General features: G+C 42.4%; 1 protein-coding gene across 1 annotated transcript in view; it reads left to right on the top strand.

The window, feature by feature from the left end:
- The window catches only part of TEX10 (testis expressed 10), an 89258-nt gene that overhangs the window by 10636 nt on the left and 53308 nt on the right, over positions 1-25314 (top strand). The window contains exons 3-7 of the mRNA XM_040353339.1: positions 170-413; positions 4563-4672; positions 8222-8460; positions 11574-11712; positions 19393-19568. Coding sequence (XP_040209273.1) covers positions 170-413; positions 4563-4672; positions 8222-8460; positions 11574-11712; positions 19393-19568 — 908 coding nt within the window. The remainder of the gene's footprint in view (positions 1-169; positions 414-4562; positions 4673-8221; positions 8461-11573; positions 11713-19392; positions 19569-25314) is intronic.

Genomic DNA, 25314 nt, shown 5'->3' on the forward strand with positions numbered 1-25314 from the left:
TAATGAGGGTGAAAAAAGGCACTAGTCCATATAGTTCAACAAATAAAAAACTTCCATACAGAATCCTATACCCAGTTGACCCTATTAAAATGGTGATTCAATTGTTGGGTTTAGTCATCTTATCTTCACAGTGAAATCTCTAACCTGTATTTATTTTTTATGTTTCTAGGTCATTGGTGGGTATATCTTGCAACACAGATGAAGGTCTCTCATCTTCATATAGTTTAAAGGCATTCATCCAAGCTGTCATTCCAATTTTGATTGAATGCTGGGTTGAGGAGTCACCCAGTAACATCTGTGATAGTTCTGAAAACTTGCTAAAACCTGTAGCACATCATCTTCTGCAGCAGGTGCTGAGCATCATTTCTCTCCTTTGGAAGCTTAGTGAACACCAGGATGAATCACAGAAAATGGTACTTATTGCCCAATTCCTTTTTTTGATCTCATTGCATTTTTGATATGTGCGTTCTTTCTGCTAGTCGTAGTGACAATATGTGGGTTGTTCTGTTGAGAGAGGAAAGTTTGATTTTTTTTAGAATTCATACTAGACATACATTGTGAAGGAAATGTTTAACAAAAGAACACATATCCCCCAAGGTAAGTATTAGGGACTTTGAAGGCAACAAGAAGGATATAAACAGAAAATTATCTGATTAGTATTAAAGTGGAGTTCCACCCATAAATATAACATTACATCAGTAGTTTTAAAAAAAAATGTCATTAGTCCTTTAACCTCCTGGGCGGTGTTCCCGAGTCTGACTCGGGGTGAGATTTTTGGGCTAGGATCGGTAACCCCGAGTCAGACTCGGGCTCGCCTCGCTGGATGTACAGGGAGTTTTACTTACCTTGTCCCTGGATCCAGCGATGCCACCGCGCTGTGTGAGCGAGCAGGTCCTCGCTCGATTCACACAGTGCCTCCGTGTGACGCCGATCTCCGTTCCCTGCGACGTTACGACGCACGGGGACGGAGAACGGCGCCAAATTCAAAAAAGTAAACAAACACTATACATACAGTATACTGTAATCTTATAGATTACAGTACTGTATGTAAAAAAAACACACCCCCGTTGTCCCTAGTGGTCTGTCCTGTGTCATGCATGTCATTTTGTATAATAAAAACGTTTCTTTCTCCCTGCAAACTGTAGATTGTCCATAGCAACCAAAAGTGTCCCTTTATGTCAAAAATAGTTTTAGATCAGCTAAAAACCAGCGATAATAAATTATAATCACTTGCAGAATTGTGCGATAGCGATTTGTGGGGAAATTCGTCATAAAAAAAAAAAAATAATGACAGCAACAATTCTGCAACTGAGCAAATTTCAGTGATTTTGATTTGATTACATTATTGAATATTTTTTATTATAATTATATTATTATTTGTTATAATTATTTATAATTATTTATTATATTATAATTTATAATTTTTGTTTTTAAAAAAATGTCATACCCGGGATGCCTATTAGAAGCTTGTTTGGTCAGATTTAAGTGAGTTATTTCTAAAAATGACAGACCTACAATATAAAACGCCAAATTTCCTTGCAAATAATGGTACCGCTTTCAGCATGTTTTTTCTGAAAGAATCATACCGCCAGGGAGGTTAACCACTTCCTGACCGCCGCATGTATATGTACGTCCACAGAATGGCACGTACAGGCAAATGGGCGTACATGTACGTCCTTGCCTTCTAGCGGGTGGGGGGTCCGATCGCGACCCCCCCCCCGCTACATGCAGCGGTCGGGTTCCCTCGGGGAGCGATCCGGGACGACGGCGCGGCTATTTGTTTATAGCCGCTCCGTCGCGATCGCTCCCCGGAGCTGAAGAACGGGGAGAGCTGTGTGTAAACACGGCTTCCCCGTGCTTCACTGTGGCGGCGTATCGATCGAGTGATCCCTTATATAAGGGAGGCTCGATCGATGACGTCAGTCGTACAGCCACACCCCCCTACAGTTGTAAACACACACTAGGTGAACCCTAACTCCTACAGAGCCCCCTGTGGTTAACTCCCAAACTGCAACTGTCATTTTCACAATAAACAATGCAATTTAAATGCATTTTTTGCTGTGAAAATGACAATGGTCTCAAAAATGTGTCAAAATTGTCCGAAGTGTCCGCCATAATGTCGCAGTCACGAAAAAAATCGCTGATCGCCGCCATTAGTAGTAAAAAAATAATTAATAAAAATGCAATAAAACTATCCCCTATTTTGTAAACGCTATAAATTTTGCGCAAACCAATCGATAAACGCTTATTGTGATTTTTTTTTTTTTTTTTTTACTAAAAATAGGTATAAGAATACGTATCGGCCTAAACTGAGGGAAAAAAATGTTTTAGATGTGTTTTTGGCCGATATTTATTATAACAAAAAGTAAAAAATATAGATTTTTTTTCAAAATTGTCGCCCTATTTTTGTTTATAGCGCAAAAAATAAAAACCGCAGAGGTGATCAAATACCACCAAAAGAAAGCTCTATTTGTGGGAAAAAAAGGACGCCAATTTTGTTTGGGAGCCACGTCGCACGACCGCGCAATTGTCTGTTAAAGCGACGCAGTGCCGAATCGCAAAACCTGGCCTGGGCATTTAGCTGCCTGAAGGTCTGGGGCTTAAGTGGTTAAGAATTTTTTTTTTTTTTTTTTAAGATGCCTTCAAAGTGTTGTTGCTAGGCAGAATAGTTAATCTTCCCTCTTCCTGCACCTAGGTGCTTAAGCTTCACCGCACAGACTCCTGGGAATGTAGTGGGTGTAACTTTCCAGGAGTCTTTGCACTCCCCAGTCTCAAAGAATCATGTGACTTGGACAGTACAGGTGCTGAAACCTGATCTGAAACCTATTACACTGCTTGTGCAGCACTAAGCATGTGCGAGATCTGCAAGGCTGAAATCCAGGAAGTCATACAGTCTGGCTTCATGATGCCCACACTTAAGATGGCCCCAGTCAAATTCTATTTTATAAAGTGTCTAAATGCTGTAACAACCTAACAAAACGGACCTTAGTTTACAGACTAACTTTACTAGAATACATTAAGCTTGTGTATTACAGGGGTATTTATATTTAAAAAGTGAAATTGTGGCCCGAACTCCGCTTTAATAAAGAATATAAAAGTTGATCAGGTGCAAACATCACCAATGATATCATTTATAAAAACAAGAAGATACAGTGGTAAATCGTTATTGCGTGGTAATTGTGGATATTCAGCCCGACGCGTTTCAGGGTAACTGTAGGGTCCCTTCATCAGGGGCGTTTGGGGCAGGATGAGACTACCATAGCACATTCTAAAAACAAGAAACAATCACAAAAAACATAATAGAAACAGGCAAAAAAATATAAATAAAAAGCAAAAAATATACAATACATATGCCCATCATGGGCAAGGAAAAGGAGCATTGTTGAGGCCGAGATTGGGAAAATACTAGCGGTGCAACGGATCATCATTGATCCGAACGAGTCGCCGCGTTCGGATCGGCACATCACGCGGATTGCGGCCATAGGAAAGGTCGTGGCTTCGGCCTAGCTCTGGAGCGGCGGCCATCTTGGTACACCAAGTGGCGGTTGCCTAGGTGAGCTCCCTAAAGCGGCGCGCTGACGGGGAGATGTGGGATATTACAGTGGGGGGAGATGTGGGATATTAGTGGGGGGAGATGTGGGATATTACAGTGGGGGGAGATGATGTGGATTTTACAGTGGGGGAGATGATGTGGACATTACAGTGGGGGACTGTATATGGTGGTGATCCGAAAAATTATCCGAACCGTGAGTTTTTTTGATCCGTTGCAACCCTAGAAAATACCTACCCATTCAACAGAATTAGCACTGCATGTAGCTCCAGGTGCTATGCCGACTGGTGTAGTGCGGCCTGGAATTACAATTGATGCCGTGGGGTAGTGGTGACTGTTTAACTATAAATTAACTTAATTTTATGTAGTTGGGCACAGATTAGTCCAATTGTGATAAGTAGTACTGATGACAACAGAGATCTCATAGAGACAAGATATCTGAAAAAAAAATAAAAATATATACAATATATTTTTTAGGAAAGGGGCTCTTAATAGAACGACCACTATTTTACAACAATTGGCATGAAGTGATGCCGGCGCTGTGGAGTGGAGCCGGGTTTTTTACTTTTGTTAAGTCAGCAGCTCTTTTTGTAGCCGCTGACTTTCAATTTTATTTTTTGTCGGAAACGTATTTGGGAGAAAACGGACAGTCGGTACCATGCAGGTGGCTCCTGCAATCACGCTTGGTATGTGGTCTAAGAACCTATGGGTTGTCATGAAGGATTTACCCAGGTACATCTCCACACATTTCTTGCTTTTGTGGACCAAAATATTAGTGTATATGTACAATTCACTTTGTATTGTATTGAAAAAGTCAGCTGTATCTTTGGCATTCTGCCATTTGTTTTCCATGGAAATCGCAGTTAATTTTTCATGGATTCTTTAATTTTGTTTTAGAATGGAAAAGTTGTGAGGTTGAACATAATAGGTATTCGTAGAGGAGGGGCATTAGCTTAGACAAGTGACTTTAAACCAGGTTATTCATTTCATATAATATCTTTTTCCACAATAGGATGGTTGGCTCAGGAAGAATTATCTTAAAGATTTCAAGCATCACTTCATGAAGCATTTTCCTTACAACCCACAAGATATTTTGAAACAGAAGAAAAAGTTCATGAAAGGGTAATACAATACATTTTGAAACTGTCAGTGAGTTGAGTGATGCAATCTATGAATCGGCAGATACAGAACATTTGGATAATTTTTCTGCCTAAAGTGATTCTCTGATCTTCTTCAATGTGTGTGTGTGTGTGTGTGTGTGTGTGTGTGTGTGTGTGTGTGTGTGTGTGATTCTCTGATCTTCTTCAGTGTGTGTGTGTGTGTGTGTGTGTGTGTGTGTGTGTGTGTGTGTGTGTGTGTGTGTGTGTGTGTGTGATTCTCTGATCTTCTTCAGTGTGTGTGTGTGTGTGATTCTCTGATCTTCTTCAGTGTGTGTGTGTGTGTGTGTGTGTGTGTGTGTGTGTGTTTTTTTTCCCTGTTTGTGGAAAACTGCAAAATTCGAGAGTGTTTGTTTTTCTTGCAGTTGGATTCACTCGACTGTATTTTGGAACATGCTCAGTTGTTCAGCTGGGCACAAACGCCTTATTTTCCTTTTTTATTGATTGATTTTGAGTGTAAAACAAAGAGCAACCTCAACCTTTAGTATTGACAGAGGGCAAGTAACCTTAATGAATAGCATAAGAGCATATGCTAAATTAGGGCTTAATATAAAATAAAAAAATCGTAAGGAGGGACAAAAGAAACCTGAAAAAGGTTAATAACCCTTTGAAGAGCGATCACAGAACTATTCAAAGTGGCATACCCATCGAAAGAAAGCTTCAGGGTTGGACGGCTGAGCCCAAGGACGTCAGCCACCATGTCCATCTTTTGCTAAATTTTGTGTAACATCCCCTACTGCTAGAAGCGGCTTTATAAAGCCGTAATAGTTTTATCAGTGATTTCCATCTGTCCAAAGTAAGGGGAGCTTGATATTTCCACTGAAGGATTATAGCTTTTTGGCATAAAATTGTAATAAAAGGCCAAGCAAAGTCTTGCCCGAAGCTCCACCTATGAGGCATATCTCATGGGGGCCACAGTGGCGGTCGCTGCAGGGAACTAATTTGATTTGTATGAGCCTGTCTCTGGTTGAGAGATAAAGTGTTAAAACAGATAATCCCAGACATCGTCCTTATTGTCCAGAGATGCAAGATCCCAAGAACATTTCTCTCTGCATTTGAATAATATTTGATGGGCAGGGTGGAGCAAGGCCTTGTAGATATATGGTGAGCTTTTAAAAGGGACTTGGACCTCTAAAGGGACTCTAACCTTGCAACAGTAAGAGAACAAACTGAGAAGTACAAGCATGGTAAAGCCGCAGAAAACAAATTTTGGGGAGAGTATTGACATCCCCCAAAGTCTTAATGCCCTTTGATGCCCAGATGATTAGCGCCCCCACAAAGGAGTAGAAGGTAAATACTTTAAATATATTCCTTAGCAGCCACAAAGGGTATGAATCTTCTTTGTGTGCGTCGGATGTTTTTGCAACAAGAGACTAGTTTGTAAAAGCGGTGAAATTACTGTGCTGCACAGTATATGTAATGGCGCTGAGTGGGATCTAGCAGATCATCCCACCATGGGCTGCCTGTAAAGACAAGATCAGTCAATCCTGTACAGAGGCAGTGTTCTGGAGCTGTTTCATGCTGGATTACTGTAGAGATATGGTAGAAATAAGACCAAAACCAATATTAAAGTCAGAATACATGTCTCTTGTCTATAGACACTATTTGTTTAGCTATAACTTTTATAGATGTTTGCAGATCCACCTCTTGGTGATCACAGATCTTGCATTGTATAGTATACCCTTTGCAAAACAAAGTTCCATGTCATGCTTGGTCAGGCTCAGTTCACACTAGTGTGAGATGTGGGTGCGGGAATCGCATTGATTTCCTCACCCGCAGCTGAATCGCACTGCTCTTGTGAGATGTGGGTGACTGCATTCTGAATCTCCCCCCAAAAAAACATCTGATTGTTGGTGTGGCAATGTTTTCACTTGGTATCATTGCTGTAACTCATATCATGTGCAAATAATTAATTGATAATTTTGCATATAAAGCTTCTGAACAAGGATAACAATGATGTATTTTGTACACCAAGGGTACTTTGATTAGTGTTTTGAGCATACTTCATACACTCAATGTCCACAACTGGTTAAGTAGAAATAATCCTGTACTTTTCCAAGCTGGCTATCAAACTAATGCCCATCTTTCCTGACAAACTTGGTCTAATAAACTGATGATAAAAAAAGGTATTAACCACTTAAGGACCGCCTAACGCCGATATACGTCGGCAGAATTGCACGGCTGGGCACAATCACGTACCTGTACGTTAAATGCCCAGCTGTGGGGCGCGTGCCCGCGACCCGGTCCGAAGCTCCGTGGCCGCGGGACCCGTGGACCCAATCGCCTCCGGAGTCCAGTGATCGGTCACAGGAGCTGAAGAACGGGGAGAGGTGTGTGTAAACACACCTTCCCCGTTATTCACAGTGGCGCTGTCATTGATCGTCTGTTCCCTGATATAGTGAAAGGCGATCAATGATGTCACACATCCAACCCCGTCCCCCTACAGTTAGAAACACACATGAGGTCACACTTAACCCCTTCAGCGCCCCCTAGTGGTTAACTCCCAAACTGCAATTGTCATTTTCACAGTAAACCATGCATTTTTTAGTAGCACTTTTTGCTGTGAAAATGACAATGGTCCCAAAATTGTGTCAAAATTGTCCGATGTGTCTGCCATAATGTCGCAGTCACGAAAAAAATTGCTAATCGACGCCATTAGTAGTAAAAAAAAAAATTATTAATAAAAATGCAATAAAACTATCCCCTATTTTGTAAACGCTATAAATTTAGCGCAAACCAATCGATAAACGCTTATTGCGATTTTTTTACCAAAAAAAGGTGGAAGAATACGTATCGGCCTAAACTGAGGAGATATTTATTATAGCAAAAAGTAAAAAATATTTGTATTTTTTTTTCAAAATTGTCGCTCTATTTTTGTTTATAGCGCAAAAAAAAAATGCAGAGGTGATCAAATACCACCAAAAGAAAGCTCTATTTGTAGGGAAAAAAAGGACGCCAATTTTGTTTGGGAGCCATGTCGCACAACCACGCAATTGTCAGTTAAAGCGACGCAGTGCCGAATCGCAAAAAGGGCCTGGTCCTTTACCTGCATATTGGTCCGGGTTTTAAGTGGTTAAACACGTTTCTATTGTTTTTAGAAACCATTGTTTTCTGATTGGTTGGGTGGCTAAATGCCAGGTCATTTGTCACAAGATCTCTTCTGAAGGGGCACAGGGGACTGGTAGGCCAATCAACAGCTCTGGCTAAACCCTCCAATTTCCCCACCAGCATAAAATTACAAGACTAATCCTTGCAAAGAAAATACATCTCAAGGCTGATGCTAGTGGGAACCTAGAGCAGTGGTTTCTGTAGATGTAAATCAATATCCCTAGGCCCCCTGCTAGAATTCATTTAAATGTGCTTTGGCAGAATAAGTAATAAATTGAGCCTAGGTATGCTATGCGTTTCTGTGTTCCAAGCATTCGTAACGACAATTCATTTGTTATTTAAAGATGACGTTCTTGAAATATTCTAACAATAGTTCAATTATAGCACATGTTTTCTTTTTGTTTAGGAATAGAGATGGATTGCTTCCTTATAACGGCTTGGATTATATTTTGTTAAATTTAACTTTATGTGACATTATGGTCTCTTTGGCAAATCCTTCAACCCTGCAAGAGGATTCAGACTGGCTAGCCATGATAAGGACCTTTGTGACTGAAAAGTTGATTAGTGGGTGGAAACTGAATGCTAAACAATTAAAACGATTACTTGAAGTAACAAACAGACTTTTGCATATCCATATTAACAGAGGTGAGATTTTCTATTTATGTGCAAATGCTTCTTCTTGAATACAATTTTTGTTTTTAAATAACCATGCAAAGCTTTTCAATAATAGATGTCAGTTGCATGCTGTGACGACTTTTGTATAAAACGTAACTGTTATGATTTTCAGATGCAGTTTAACCACTTCCATACCAGGTACTTACGCAGCTTCCCGCCCAAGCCAATTTTCAGCTTTCAGCACTGTCGCACTTTGAATGGCAATTGCGCGGTCATGCTACACTGTACCCAAACAAAATTGGCGTCCTTTTTTCCCCACAAATAGAGCTTTCTTTTGGTGGTATTCGATCACCTCTGCAATTTTTTTTTTTTTTTGCGCAACAACTAAAAAAAGGCTGAAAATTTGGAAAAAAAATTACGTTTTTATTTTTTTCTGTTAATTTTTTTGTAAATAAGTTTTCTCTTTCAATTACGGGCACTGATATGGCGGCACTAATGGGCACCGATGAGATGGCACTGATGGACATCGATGAGGTAGTACTGACGGGCACAGATGAGGTGGCACTGATTGGCGGCGCTGGTATGCGACACTGATGGGCACACATAGGCGGCACTGATGGGCACACATAGGCGGCACTGATGGGCACACATAGGCGGCACTGATGGGCACACATAGGCGGCACTGATGGGCACACATAGGCGGCACTGATGGGCACACATAGGCGGCACTGATGGGCACACATAGGCGGCACTGATGGGCACACATAGGCGGCACTGATGGGCACTCATGGGCGGCACTGATGGATACTTATGGGTGGCACAGATGGGCACTGATAGGTGGGCACTGGGCATGGATGGGCACTGTGGGGTGGCACTGATGGACACTGGGGTGGCACTGATGGACACTGGGGTGGCGCTGATGGACACTGGGGTGGCAGCACTGATTTTTGCCAGGTTGCCAGTCAGTGCCCATTTGTGGGCACTGACTGGCATCTTTTTTTTTTCTTTATGCTTTTTTTTTTTTTTTCTGTCATTTTTTTTTTTTTGCCCACCCTGGTGCTCCAGGGTGGGCATCCCTGGTGGTCCAGTGTGGCGATCCGAGGGGGGGCTGCGCTGATAAACAATCAGCGCTAACCCCCCCTGTCAGGAGAGCCGCCGATCGGCTATCCTCTACTCGCGTCTGTCAGACGCGAGTGAGGAAGAGCCATCGACGGCTCTTCCTGTTTACATCGTGATCAGCCGTGGTTGGACACAGCTGATCACGTGGTAAAGAGTCTCCGCCGGAGGCTCTTTACCGAGATCGGAGATGCAGGGTGTCAGACTGACACCCCGCATCACCGATCGCCGCGATGCGCGCCCCCACGGGCGCGCGCGGCATGAAATCCTGCAGGACGTTCTAGAACGTCCTGTCAGGATTTCATAACCACTTCCCGGACGTAAATCGGCCATAGGCCGGGCGGGAAGTGGTTAACCACTTGACCACTGGGCACTTAAACCCCCTTAATAACCAGACCAATTTTCAGCTTTCGGTGCTCTCACATTTTGAATGACAATAACTCCATCATACAACACTGTAACCAAATGAAATGGTTGTCCCTTTTCCCCCACAAATGGAGCTTTCTTTTGGTGGTATTTAATCACCATTGGGTTTTTTATTTTTTGCTCTATAAAAGAAAAAAGACTGAAAATTCTGTAAAAAAAAAAATTATTTTTCTTTGTTTCTGGTATAAAATTTTGCAAATTTGTAATTTTTCTTCATAAATTTTGGCCAAAATTTATACTGCTACATATCTTTGGTAAAAATAAGTACAAATTGGTGAATATTATTTGGTCTTTGTGACAGTTATAGCTTCCACAAGCTATGGTGCCAATATCTGGGTATTGCGAAGTATTGCGCGGGGGGTATTGCAGAGATGGCTGGATCTGTGACTGCAATAGTCACAGATCCAGCCCACAGCGCTGCTGACACCCGCTCTCTCCTCTCACACTGTACCGATCGGTACAGAGAGAGGAGGAAGGAACCGGCGTCATCAAATGACGCCAGTTTGTTTACATATGATCGCTCCGTCATTGGACGGAGCCATCACGTGATAAACAGCCGCTATCAGCGGCAATTATCCGTGATGCGCCAGGTCCTCTGGACCCGGCGGTCACGGACACTCCTGTGTGCGCGATTCTGGAAGGATGTCCATGCATGTCCTCCCAGAGTTAAGGAACCGCCTTGTAGCCGTAATTCGGCTATGGGGCGGTGATTAAGTGGTTAAATACTGCCAGAATACATTGATTAGCACTGCTGGCTAAAGCTGTTGACCCTGATTGAGCGGGGAAAATCCAACAGGTTGATTTTACAGAACTTGATTGGTGATGAACTTCTGTACAACCAGCCTGCCAATGCAAGTATTGAAATTTGTCCGGTACCTGCTGAACCTGCAAGTCTCGATCCCTGCTTTATTTTAGTCCAAATATGTGTGTATGTATGTTTAGTTTTTGTGTTTATTCATATTCTCTGAAAAATGGCCAAAAAAATCTAATTCTGCCATGGTAGGTAATATGTAAATATAAATAATTTCATTCTAAACCAAAACTGTTTTTTTTTTTTTTTTTGACTAAAGGTGGGTGTAAATTGGCCACACAGCTATTTTACCGCGATTTTACCGTGTTTTTAAATGGAGAAGGGCGTTTTTGGAGCGTTTTTTTTCAGCGCTCAAAAGCTGCTCCAAAGATGCTGCTTGCAGGACTTTTCTCAACGCTCCTCCAGCGCAACGTCTCAGTGTGAAAGGGTCCATTGAGATGCATAGGGAGCGTTTTAATAGCGCTATTTTTACCCCGAAAACGCTGCAAAAACGCACCAGTGTGAAAGGGCTCTAACTGTGCCAACCCTTTCCGCCAAGCTGCATTCATAGAAGTTGTAATGAATGAATGTCTTTAGTCTTCTGTGGCCCACTGTTTTGTGGCTTTCATAGTGCGATCTTGATCATAACAATAGAGGCAAGGCCCCATTTTGACACGGTAATGGTTTGCACTTTTTCATATGGCTCAGTATCCATTTTTACTGGTAAATCAACTTTGATGAAGGGATGTGATATAATTTTACTTAAGTTTTAACTGACCTTAGCCATTTATATTTTCGTTGTATATTTCAGTGGCTACAGAGAAGTTGATTCAAGCCGTTTATATGACATATCAGCAAAGAGACTTACACTTGTCAGTGCGTTCTATGCTTCTGAAGTTTTTTAATAGGGTTTATTTAAAAGAAGAAGAAATGTTCCTCAACTTGGGGAGGTAAGACTTTATTTTGCAACGCTTTTTATGTGTATTTGTCAGTGTAATTGGTCTGACTACAAATAACTAAAAAAAAGCCAAGCTTCTAAAAACATCACCTAGGCAAGATGGTACAGTAAGTGTACATTAGAGCTGCACGATTCTGGCTAAAATGAGAATCGCATCATTATTTTTTTTTTTTTTTTCTTTTTCGTAGTTGTAGCACTTATGATCTGAAGAGGGCCTTTCCTTTTTCAGAAAGAACAAACTGATTCCAAAGCCCCCAGGTTTTTTTTTTAGTATTTCTCACGTTTGTTGTGCTGTAAGAATTAAGTCTTCCATCTTATTTATATCTTCCACTTTTCGAAGCCAGCTCGCTATGGTTGGTGGGAGTTGTTTCCAGTGAAGAGGGATGCAAGACTTGACGGCATTTAACAGGTGACGCACAATATACAGTATTTATCGGTGTATAACGCACACTTTTTTTCCCTCTGAAAACAGTAAACCGTGCCTGCGTGCTATACGCCGATATCTGTTTTCATTTTTTTTTTTTTTTTTCAACGGGGGCGGGGATCGGGCAGTCCGCCCCAGGTGTCACCCATTTGGAGGGTATCAGGCCGGCCGCCCCGCCTCTTCTGGCTGTGGGACAGAGCGGCCAACACACTCCAAACTCCATGAAACACCTGCTCGCCCCGTGCCACTATCAGTGTAAATCTAAGCCCCCAAATCCCTCCACATACACCATACGTTTTGGCTGCTCTCCTCCTCCCGCTCCGCCCTCTCCTCGAGTGTAGCTTTTGATTGGAGGAGGAGAGCAGTCGCGTGACTGGGTCCACAGCGCCAATGGAGGTTTTCAGAAGCCTCGATCCACATCGAGTGACACAGGAGGAGCGGCGCATGAGAATGGGCTGGCAGTGATGCCCTCTATTCTCCAGAGCTCCCACTTCCGGCCACAGTATCCGTGGATGAGTCTCTTAGCGAAAATGGCGGCGCCTCCACCCTAGCTCCGAGGGGACCGATTGGCTACGGGTGCTGACATTGCAGGTGCCCTGGACAGGCAAGTGTCCATATTTTAAAAGTCAGCAGCTGCAGTATTTTGTAGCTGCTGACTTTTGCAGTTTGCGATTTATATAGGCCTCTTATGGCATCACAGGCCCATTATACTTCAGGTGGTGACGACATAAGGGGGTGGGGTTATTTTGTCGTCACCACCCAGAGCATGATGGGACTGTGATGTCATAAGGGGCCTATATAAATCGTTGCGCACCGCACACCCGGCATTACAGCAGGAGGGAGAATCGTGGCAACATCGTAAGAAAAGAAGAGGGAAGATGACGAAGAAAGACATGGGGACAGGGTGCTTTGGGGTGGGGGGGCCGCAGGGTGCCCCCCTGCCCCAGAGTACCCACCCCCCCATGTTGAGGGCATGCGACCTGGTACGGCTCAGGAGGGGGGTGCTCTCTCGTCCCCACTCCTTTCCTGACCGGCCGGGCAGCGTGCTCGGATAAGGGTCTGGTATGGATTTTGGGGGAACCCCCCACGCCGTTTTTTCAGCGTAGGGGGGGGGGGGGTTCTCCTTACAATCCATGCTGGTATGCTGCTGGAGGGGAACCCATGGCGGTTTTTTATTTAAATTTGGCGTGGAGTTCCCCCTCATGATTCATACCAAACACATCGTCTGGAATTAGCGGGAATCCAAGTTGGATCCCCGTTCATTGCAAGTCGGACGTATGTCGGCTTTTTCCTTTCCCGGCGAGCCAGCTCGGCGCTGGCTTCCGCGACGGGGCTCGTAGGTGGTCGCAGAGAAAAGCAGCAAGATTGACACAATATCACGGTCACCTACTGTACTTTCTGCATTTGTTTGGGCCACTATGATTTTGTCTGGTTAATATAAGTTTTTTTTTTTGTTGTTGTTTTGATGCTTCGGCGAACCTCTCACTGCCACTTACCTGCTTTTTCAGTTCGGATATAGCATCCCCACCTTTCTGGGCCTGTCTAGCCACCAAAGTAATTGGTCTGGTCTTGACCCAGCTCCTTGGAGTGCAGCTGTGACCTATTGGGTCCCCTAAAGGACCCCACCACCTGCTATTCTGTGTCATTTCTGTGCTTTTTTGGCAATGTCTGACTCAGAAGACCAACCGCCATGCATTTGCTGGAGACGCTTTCAAACAGACCTTAACTAACCAGTCCTAACCCTTTCTACTGTATTCAAAAATTAAAATGTCCAACTTATTTAGACAATTTGTTCCAATACTGAATTGTCTATCTAGTAAAACTAAACAATGAATGCCTTCCCTGATAAATTTTAGGTTTCTGCACACTGTCCCTCCAACTTTCTGCGCATACCAGGACAGTGGTCACCTGTCAGACAGGACAGACAGGTCGTTTACTCATTCACTTGTGTAAATGAATGATGCAGCTGTGCAGGCAGAGCCTCTTACAGCCGCACTGCTTTTTTTGCTCTAACTTTTCCTCTTGGTATTCTACCGTAGTGTAGGGAGTGAACTTTGTTCACCCCATTAAATCATCCATATAATAGTCCTAAGATTTTAAGAAATACTACACATATCTAGGTCACCATCAAAATCTACAGTTATTAACCACGGGGACCAATGTTTGAATGCTGTATGATCTGTATTGACCATTTCTTAGATCTCTCCTTTTTTAATGGAGTAAATTTTTTTCTTATTCTACATTTTGATTATTTCTGTGTCTGCATACTTTACACTTCTTATATCCCTATGTTAAAATGACCTGTAATTTAGGCAGCCACAAGGTCATACCTATTAACAATATGTCAATAAAACTAGTCAAAGAAAACCGGCAGTATTGATACCAGGTTTCCAAATTTATCAAAACCCTTTTCAAAGTCTTCTCCCAAATTGATCAACTTTCTTCCCCCCAAACAATTCAATTTGGTTCAGCCCATCTTTACTACACTACCTCTCCTTTTTATTCAAAATTCTGGCACTGGAATACTGGGTATTAAATATTGCCATCAACCGTTTCATCAAGTCAGCTTCAGGTCATTGGTCCAGTTGTTTTTAAGATCTTATTTCAAACTCCATAGAATTCTGTTATTTCTACAACTGGGTTTATCAAATCTTTACCTGTCACATGCTTCACAGTGGAGATGATATTCTTGTCGCTATAAGCCTTGTAGACGTAGAACTTTATTGTTACAACTATAAGTGCTATTTCCCCTCTTACCTTCCAGGACGCTACTTGAGAGATGATGGGCTCCGCCCTCCACAGGAAACACAAATCGGATACAATTTCAAAGGCCCCTCCTTTCCCTCTGACCCTCAGTTGTTTTGTATTTCCAGACCCTCCAGGAACACCGACATGTTTTTTTGTTTTCTTAGGTTTTGTAACTGTGATTGGTGGACCCCCCTTCTCTGGTATCATCTAGGACTAGTTGTGACCAAGTCCTGGGTGTTAGTCCTATACTTTCTGACCAGAAGCGTTCCCTATTTTCTGGTCAAGAAAGCATCCGTCGGCTTACGTATGGTCATCAATTTAAGCGTCCTGAACAAATTCATAGTCTACAGACGTTTCCGGATGGAAAACATTTATTCTGTAAGAAATCTGTTGTTGCCAAACGTCTTCATAATGACCCTGGATCTCCAGGACACTTATCTTTATGTACCAATCTGCCAGGGTCACCGAAGGTTCCTCAGATTTGCGGTCTTCATGGAAAACAGGCCAATTCATTGGCAGTTCTATGCCCTTCCTTTTGGTCTCTCGGCAGCACCCAGAATTTTTACAAAAATCATGGCCGAAGTCCAGGCCTTTTTTCGGATACAGAGTGTATCGATCGTCCCATATCTAGATGATTTTTTGATCTTTGAGACAAGGAGTCCTTGTTCATGATCTGCAGTTGGTGTTACGGTCCTTTTCAGAAGTTGGGGTGGAAAATCAACCAGCAAAAGTATTGCCTGGTGCCCTCCCAGAGCATACTTTTGCTGGGATATCGAATAGATGAGTAATGAGCTTGTTTTAAGAACCAGAAGTGTAATATGCTGACAATTCAAAGCATAAATGGGAGATTGTGTTGAGAGAGGATGCCATCTAGTGGCTGGTATAGGGATCTCTCAGGACAATCATAATGCAAACATGCAGGCAACTGTGTACATATAACTAAGCAGATGCAGGTCTCATCTCTGAATTGGGTAGGAAAAATATAATGGGAATCCACTCCTAGAAGGTCAAAAGAGAAAATGTGTTTCCTTCGGCTCTGCTGTGAGTGGCCGAAGCCGCAATGATGTCAATCCTGCGCATGCACGGGAGTCCTCCGGTCTGGCCAAGAGCTCTAAATTGCCGGCACAATCCTCCACGCCTTCAGAGCACATGCGCCGATGAAGTCAGTGGCTGCGTGCAGGGCGAATATATCCTAAACCATGCAGGTTTAGGAGATTTTAAATTTTAAGAAAATCACAATGTGGAGGATACAAGCACTTTAAGGAAGATAGCTTGTAAGATTTTTAGATCGGATCAGAAATCCGGAAAGATGGTTAGTTAGGCTGATAATGTAAATCCCCAGTTTGGCATGCAGGATAGCCATTTTGTCCTTGAAATTCCGGATTTTTGCAATAGGGGATCTGGAGTGTCTCTCCACAGGAAGTGGCTGAGGGGGAGCGCACTGTTCTGTCTTAAATTTTTTGTATGGTGGAGAAGCGGAAAAGGAGTGTAAAGTCTCTTGTAATACATTTTTCAATAAGTTGGGGAGTGGTGTCTTCAGCTCTTTCAGGGAAGCCTATAAAATGCTAATTATTACGCATGGAGGGATTCTCAAGGTAATAAAAATTTTGATGGCAAGCTTGAAGTTCCTGCTGTAACACCCTGGTATAAATGAGGGGGAAGAGTGTCCTCAACTGTACTAATATGCATTAGAGGTGCTCTTGTGTAAGCTCTTGTTTAAAAAAACTCTCTCAATCTTTATTTGGGAACTAAGGCTGTCTTACAGTCACAAGTCACTTCCATAATCTGATCCAACATGGGACAGTGGATTCTACAGTAGCAATTTTTGCTGCTTCTTCTTCCTGTCTTAACTGATGGAGATACCATTCTCCCCACCTCTTCTGCTCTGCAGTAACGTGTTCCTGCCACATTTTTTTTCCCGCTACCTCAACCACAGCAGGGAGCCGCATGCTGCTTGCCCAGATGCCTCTTTAGTGCCAAGTCACCCGGAGCCACTCTCAAGTCACTGTTGTGCCTTCTACTGCCATCACACTCTGCTGCTCCTCTTTTGGGGACCAAGCACAGCTGCTTACTTACCGCTCTAATTGGATGCACATTCCCTCCTTGTTTTTTCACTGCTGCTGTGGTCCACTCGGATGGCAATCTCCAGTCCCTGCAGGGTGTGACTGCCTGAGGCCAAATGGCATACTTTTCACCCTGAGCTCATTTGCCTTCTCTTACCGTCCCCACTCGCAAACCCTGATATTCCATTCAAGTAGCGGATTTGCACCAATTGAATTGCTGTCAAACAAAGTTAGTTGACTGCACTGGTTTAAGACCAGCTTGATAATCTGTGCCTCCGCCCTCAGATCTTGATGCTGAAATTACATATCTGTCCCTTCATTTACACACCCATACACATTTTATCTATAGTGCCTAGATACATTCCCCTGCTCTTATCTGCCTGCACCTCTCATACCTCCCGCACCATCAGCCTTGCATGTGTTTTATAGTACCACACCACCACTGCACCTGCACAGCCCTTTCAACAATATGCCCACACACCCCTTGCATCCGTCCCTTCACATCATTCTCCCCACTAAACACTGTGCCTACCGCATCACCAACCCTTCTCGCTCTCTGTTCAATGCCTGCCATGTCATGCTTCCACCCTGTGTTGCCCAAAGTTTGTGTAAGGGGTGATTGTCTGATTTGTGGTGTGTTTTTGATATAAAGTTGTTGGTTTGAGGAGCAACCACCTCTTAAAACCTCCAGGGATTTTTAGAAGAGCTTGACATATTTTACCACAATCCATGTTTGGTTAGCTAGCGTTCTTTTGTACTCCAATTTTATTTTTAATGCCCTCCTAATCCCTTTGTCTTGAATTGTATTGTAACTGTACTGTCTCTTTTTATTTTGTTAAAGAGGAATTAAACTTCCATCTTTTAGTTTTACCTATAGGTAAGCCTATAATAAGGTGGTGTAAATTTCTCTTTAAACATGCACCGTTCAGGAGATATTTACTGTACATGCAGCCAGTGAAATCACTGGCACATGCGCTCTGAAGGAATGGCCGCCTGTGCTGTTTCTTTAGAGCCCTGTACCGTCACCGGTGGCTCCTGTGCACATGCGCAGGAGTGATGTCATCGCAGCTCTGGCCAGTTACATAGCCTGAGTCTGCAAACCCAGAAGGAAGACCAGGTGAAGATGTATGCCATCTCCAGTGGCATCGTTGGAAAGCTTTGTTTTGAGGTAAGTTTCACCTAATGTGCTAGTATGCGATGCATATAGCACATTATCCTTGCAGGTAAGAAGAAGAAGAAAAAAGCGCAGCGATTTACAATTGCTTTAAGTGCTGCACAAACTGTTGTTGCTATATAAATCCTATATATTAATACAATGTATTGGAAGGCCACAGGTTCTGTCCATATGCAAACTTGCCTATGAAAGTAGGAACTGTCTGAAGAAATTTTGACAAAATATGGGTGGAAGCACAGAGTACCTCTGCAACTATACCCAATTTTTGCTGGCTGTAAACATTCGATTGTACTTTTCTCTTATTTGATCTATCACACTGCTCTCCTAAGTTGCTTTTTGAGGCCTTGAGAGTCCCCTTCAACTTTTGTTGCCTTGATCTATATAGAGATGTGCCTATTAGGAACCTAAAGACCTGCTTATTGCCCACTGCTAATGCTATGGTTTTAGTATGAGGCCATACCTTCTTAGATTTACTTGGGGTATCTTTTCTGTTCTTCGTTATAAAATTAAGATTGTTTGGATTGAATCATATTTTGTCTATGTATAATAGTCAAACTTCTGGAAACTACACTCCAATAAAAACATTTACTGGTTAAAAAAATAAATAAAATGTGTGTGAGCCCAATACTGTTTTAGGCTAGTTACACACGTGGCGGACTCCGTCAGTACAGAGTCCGCCAGCTCAGCAGAAGATCAGTCCGCAGATCTCTGCTGAGCTGGAGGATGACAAGCTCCTCTCTGCTCACTAAGCATGGAGGGGCTTGTGCTGCGACTCTGATTCCTATGGAGTGATCTGGTGAAAACGGACAGCATGTTCGTTTTTATCAGATCTCATTCGATCCGCCATGGACGGATATGGACGTATCCCTATACGTTTGAATTTGTCGGATCGGATGTCAGCGGACATGTCTCCGCTGACATCCGCTGCTCCATAGGACTGCATGGAGCGACCGTTCAGGTCCGCCGTCAAAGCTGACAGGCAGGCCTGAACGGTCCGTCCGTGTTAAAGGGGCCTTACTAAGTGATTTTTCTCTCTCTACCCTGCTAAGAGTAAAACATGTCATCTAGATGGAGATTGCAGTAAGCAAAGTTTAGTTTAAAGCCATTCTTTTTAAAGAATTGTCTTAACGCCCCAAAAAAACGTAATTTCCATAATATGTAATTTATTTATATTTTACAGGAGCAGTGATTTTTATATTAGAAGTGTGTATTAAAACATAACACAATGTACATATTATTAGGTCTGTTTCATTGTTTTTGCAGGAGTCGAAGTAAAGTTTTATCTCGATGGCTTGCCAGCTTACCAGTTCAGCTTGTTCACCTTGGTCCAAGAAACCACCAGCTTTCTTCCCTTATGATTGATACAATATATACTGCTGCAGCTCGGTCAAACAAGGAATTACTTCAGAACCTTCAGACAGTAGCCTGTCAAATTTATGGTGTGTATGCTTTTGTTGGCTGTTCTGTTTTTGAACTTTTTCTGTGGAAGGTCATTGTACTTCAGAAGACTGAGCTGTTAACCATTGCAGCACTAGAAATTCATCAACTGGAAGATGACTATCTATAAATTTTTTATATATTTTTTTATATATATATATATATATATATATATATATATATATAATCTATCCAACATTCCTTCACTGGTGATGAAATAAATTTGCCAATGAGCCCTCCACCTCTGTACACATAAAAGGCGCATGCCCGCCGCGTCACCAAGAAGCCGATGCACGTGCTCGGTGACCTCGATGTCCGCTAGGCACCCGCAATCTTTTGTGACAGAGCAAGAACCTGGATCTGTGTGTGTAAACACACAGATCCAAGTCCTGCCAGGGGGAAGGAGACAGATTGTGTGTTCCTAGTATATAGGAACACACAATCGATCTCTCCCCTAGTTATTCCCAACCCCCCAACCTTAGAACACGCCTAGGGAACACAGTTAACCCCTTGATTGCCCCCTAGTGTTAACCCCTTCCTTGCCGGTGACATTTGTACAGTAATCGATGGCTATTTATAGCACTAATCGCAGTATAATTGTCAATGGTTTAAAAAAAAAGTGTCCGATCTATCTGTCGCGATAAAAAGCGCAGATTACCGCCATTACTAGTAAAAAAAAAAATTGTAGGCGCTATAACTTTTGTGCAAACCTATCAATATACGCTTATTGCGTTTTTTTTTTTTTTTACCAAAAATATGTAGAAGAATATATATATCGGCCTAAATTGAGAAATGTATTTTTAAATAAATTTGGGATATTTATTATAGCAAAAAGTTTTTTTTGTTTTTGTTCATAGCACAAAAAATAAAAACTGCAGAGGTGATCAAATACCACCAAAAGAAAGCTTGGTTTGTTTGGGGGAAAAAAATTATCAAAATTGTACTTGGGTACAGTGTTGCATGACCACAATGTTGCATGACCACAATTGTCATTCAAAATGCGACAGCGCTGAAAACTGAAAATTGGCCTGGGCAGGAGGGGGGGGGGGGGGGGTGAAGGTGCCCTGTATTGAAGTGGTTAAGAACTTCCGGGCAATAATGGTTGTAGTCAATTGGCTAGAACTTTGGCGCAAATTTTTAGGTCAACTCCTATAACGATATTGGTTTATAATTCGCACAAAGGAAGGGTTCTTTTTTTTTTTTTTGGTTTCAGGATAAGCGAGATGTGTGCCTCTAGAGTTGGTGAAGGTAGAACCATTTTCTATGGAATTAAATACACAAGTCAAATAAGAAGTAAGGGGAGGAGCAAAAAGTTTGTAGAATTTGGGCATAAGGCCATCAGGAATCAGGTTTTTATCCCCTGGAGTATTAACGATGGCCTTGGCAACCTCTTGTTCGCTAAATGGATTTTCCAGGTTGTCAATTGTCTACCTCCAAGGACGGTAGTGGGGTATCTGCTATGTAGAATGCCTGATATGCTTCTCTAGTCGTAGTGAATTTTACGGATTGTTGTGGGGATACATTATAAAGAGATTGGTAAAAGTCGCTAAACATCTTCTTAATTGAAGACGGTGAGGTTATTGTCTGTTTAATCCCTGAAGATGTGAAACTAAAGTAGAAGTCTGTTGTGGGTGTAAAGAGCGAGCCAATTACTTTTTCCATTGGTCTACGAATGCTGCGGGCAGAAGATTCGTACAGGTCATGAAGACACCCCGGGGTCGTGTTTGAACACTTGTGTTCAGTTTCTAGGGTCCTGAGATTTTAGACCGCGGATGCAATGAATGCAGATTACTTTTTCAAGCGAGTGCCGAGTTGGATCAAAGTCCCTCTTAAAACCGCCTTCAGAGCTTTCCACTGGGTGGGTAATGGGGTAGGGTCTAAAGCGTGGTCAGCCAGGAAATTGGATATAGTCTTTGATACATGCAAAGCACTCTGGGTCGACCAACAATGCGTCATTCAGATGCCAGGCCCATTTTTTTTTTTTTTTAGTGGAGCCAGGGGGATTTTAAATGTCAGCAAAGAGTCTAGTGAAAGCAGCTCACTCACTCTACAAGGAGAGCCCAATTCAATTGAAGGATTCACTCACAGGTGCTCACACCAGAACAGGATATGCAGAAAGATGTAGCAATACTAATCCATATGCATATTTGACTACATGATCGTGAAAATAAAACACAGAAGTTGATGCGTTTTGGTGAGCACCTTAGTTGTAGCACAAAGCTTTAAGGCCTCATGCACACTGGTCTTATAAAATAACGTTATAAAAATGCCAGTAGCTTTGCAGTGAGTATTTCAACGTTTTTTGCAATAGCATTTTTCAACGTTAGCGGTAGAAAAAAATGTCTGAAGCCAAAAACAGTAGCTGTAAAAACATCCAAGAACGTCCAGTGTGCATGTGGCCTTAAATGTCGAATGGGTGAATGGTCTGACCAAATCATATTATCAATGTCACACGCCAGCAACAAGTCTAAACAATTATTGGCACCAAAAAAATAATGCGGCTGAGTGGTGATCCTAGGGAAAATAAGTATCTGGATTTAGGGTGCAATGTCCTTCACACATCAATCAAATGATAATCGTACAAGGTACGTTTAAAGGAGTAGTCCAGTCTGAGCTTTTTAGGTTGGGCTTCTCGTCTGGGTCACAGGAGTGCAATTCATTTTGCACTCCTGTGACCCGTTTTCAGCGGAGATCGGTCTGAAGTCAGCTCTCCGCTGACGTCACTGCTATCAGTCGAGGCAGAGCGTCATCCCGACTTCTATGTCTGGATCCACCAGCTGCTTTAATTGATGCCATTCTCAGTGAGCCTCTGAGACAGTCGCTCCCCGCCCCTCCACGGCTCAGTGCTCCAATGAGTGTGGAGAAGTAGCACAGAAGCGATACTGACAGTCAGCAACACTCTGCTCGGGGAGGAGTGAGAACCGAGCCATCGGCAGTGTTCGGTGGCTCGGTTCTCAGTGCAGCGACGTCGGGGGTAAGATGCAGTATCAATCTGATGCTGCATCCACCGAGGCAAGTATGATTGGCCAAAAAAAAATAAAAAAAACTTTTCTCTTATAAGCAATTTCAATTTGGAGAACGACACTGAGTATTTAGATTGTATCCAGCTGCGAATTCATAGGAAGATTAAAATCACCACCCATGAGTCTGCTCTCCATGAAGCCAGACAGTATCTTCAGATATTTTATTGCCGTTTGGATTTGATTGATGTTTGGAAAGTTTTAAATTGGCCACTGTAAATTTAGTTCCCCAAAGTGAAAATTTTACAAAGTCACACCGTCCCTAGGGATCAGCAATTTGGTCAATCAAGACGATTGGCAGCGCTTTTTGAAAAGCGACTGAGACTCTTTTGGCTTTCTGGACAAGATTGGTACTATGGATCCACTGGTTGGAATATCTGTTAGAGCATGATGGAAAAGAATCCGTCTGGAAGTGGGTTTCTTGCAAAAGATGGATATTGACTTTGTTTATGCAGTTGGTTAAGATTTTGCCCTCTCTTAGAGGCAATATTTAACCCCTAACATTGTAGAAGCAGAATTTCAGTAACCGTTGTCACAATCGTTTGAGCCATATTGGAGTGTAAGGAAAGATGCAGAGCAAAGAAAAAAGGAGGGGGGGATAAAGATAAACAATACAAAGGCACTCCAGAGAGTGTTGCAGAAGAACTATAATATGCCTTCGGCGATGCAGGGCACTGTGTGATACCAATCTGGTGGGGAGGAAAAAAAACACAATGTGTTCCCATCAATAAAGCAGAGATGCCCAATCAATTCAAAGGATTTTCAGAACAAACAAAGTAGTGTACTGCGTAGGAGCTATCCGATCTATGGCTCTCTAACTGAACCATCACAAAAAGGGTGGGGGGGGGGGGGGGTAAAGGGACTAGAAAAGCAGCTATCTAAAAACCTTCAGTCTGCTTGGAGCAACAAGTATAAGAAGATGAGGGTTTTAAAGTGGAGTTCCATCCTAGAAGTGGAACTTCTGCTCATATGCTTTCTCCTTCCACACTTCCCAGAGATGGGCCACGGCCTGATCTCCTGGAAGTTCGGCCCCCCCTGCCGCAGGGTCAATTAGAAAGCGCAGCACGCTTTGCTCATGCGCAATAGGGAACCAGCAGTGAAGCTTCACTGACGGCGGCAGCACCTGGTAGTCAATCCGAAGATTGGCTGGGGTGGCGACATCGCACAGGTAAGTGCCCTAATATTAAAAGTTGGCAGCTACAGTAGCTGCTGACCTCCTCCGGGTACTAAAGCATATCAGGCCCCCAAGGCCAACCGTAAGGTTACTTCCAGGCCTTCTCTTCAGCTTTCTCCTTCTTTTTTTTTTTTTTTTTTTTTTTTTTTTAATGGGCCTTCTAGTGTTTTGTTGCTGTTGCTCTCCTCTCAGTTGGACTTTTTCTGTACAACCCAACAGTGTCTGTATGCCCGTGTACTAGGTTTTTGCCTAGTATAAAATTAATTTGAAGGACACATGCCCTTCACCTCTGTGATCATGCTCTTGTTTGGCATACCTTATTTTTATTTTTCTATTTTTTTTTTTATTTTCAAATTCTTCTGCCGGTATCCGTAAAACTCAACAGTGTTTTTTTTGTATTATTCTTTGGTCCCTCGGTGAACAAGAAATGAATTTTTGGTCCGGTACAAAGGTACCACTAAGGCCCCATGTACACTGCTGCTGTTAAACGGATGTTCAGAGGCAGCTTGTTATCTTATGTGACCATGTACACAGTCTCGTTTAGTCGTTTTTAGGCAGTTGCTTTTAACAGCGTTTCTTTGAGTTGCTGGAGATTTCCACATTGCAGGTGCTAAACGCGGTACCAGCGTTTACCTGCGTTTTCGTTTATAGGCCATTTTAATTTTTGGCCATTAAAAAATATAAATAAATATATATTTATTTATTTATTTATTTATTTATTAGAAACGCTGCTAAATGCGACAAAACTGATGTTTTAAAACGTGGGTTACTATCTGACACAATCATTTAGGAGCAGTTGTAAAAACGTCCCGTGTACATGGAGCCTTAAATATTGAAAATATGAGCTATGCCCCATGCTTGGATCGTATCACGTTTTGCTTCTTTATTAAAACGACTTCAAAAGCAAAAAAACACCAGTTAAGCCTACCAATAATCTAGAAACATCCTAATTTGCTATAGGGAACTGATAACATTGCCTCTTCTGCACTGAAATCTCAAGCAATATTTTTAACCCTACCTGAGTTCTCCACTTGTGGACTAGAAAATACTACTCTGTCTCTTCGTTTTGGTAAACTAAGATATTCTGTAGTACAGCAAGTGAGAACTTGGCTGACTGCACTTTTTTACCGCAGCAGAAGCAGCATTGTTGTACACCACAGGAAGTTAAGAGCTCAATAAATGTCACAAATTTTGAGTGCAAGTTTTAAATGAGCAAATCATGGGGGGAAAAATGCATGTATTACCCAGGTAGTTGTGCACTAGGACTTTTGATAAAAAAAAAAAAAAATCTTAATTTGCTATACTTAAATTTTCTCACAATTTTTGTTTTTGCTGTTAGTGTTACTAAACCCACAACAGTAAAATCAGTCTGCATATGCAGTAAAACATCATGTAAATGATTCTCCCTTCTTTCTATTGTCCCCATGCTTAGTTTGGTGTGTGTTGCTAGATTTTTGTTTGTTTTTCTTTGGAGGGTGCATGTGATTGGCACAGGGACAATCCGCATTGTCCAGACAGAGGGTCAGGGGTCCTTCAGCCTCATAGAACAGTCAT

The sequence above is a fragment of the Rana temporaria genome, chromosome 5 (assembly GCF_905171775.1).
Source record: "Rana temporaria chromosome 5, aRanTem1.1, whole genome shotgun sequence".
Lineage (NCBI taxonomy): Eukaryota > Metazoa > Chordata > Amphibia > Anura > Ranidae > Rana > Rana temporaria.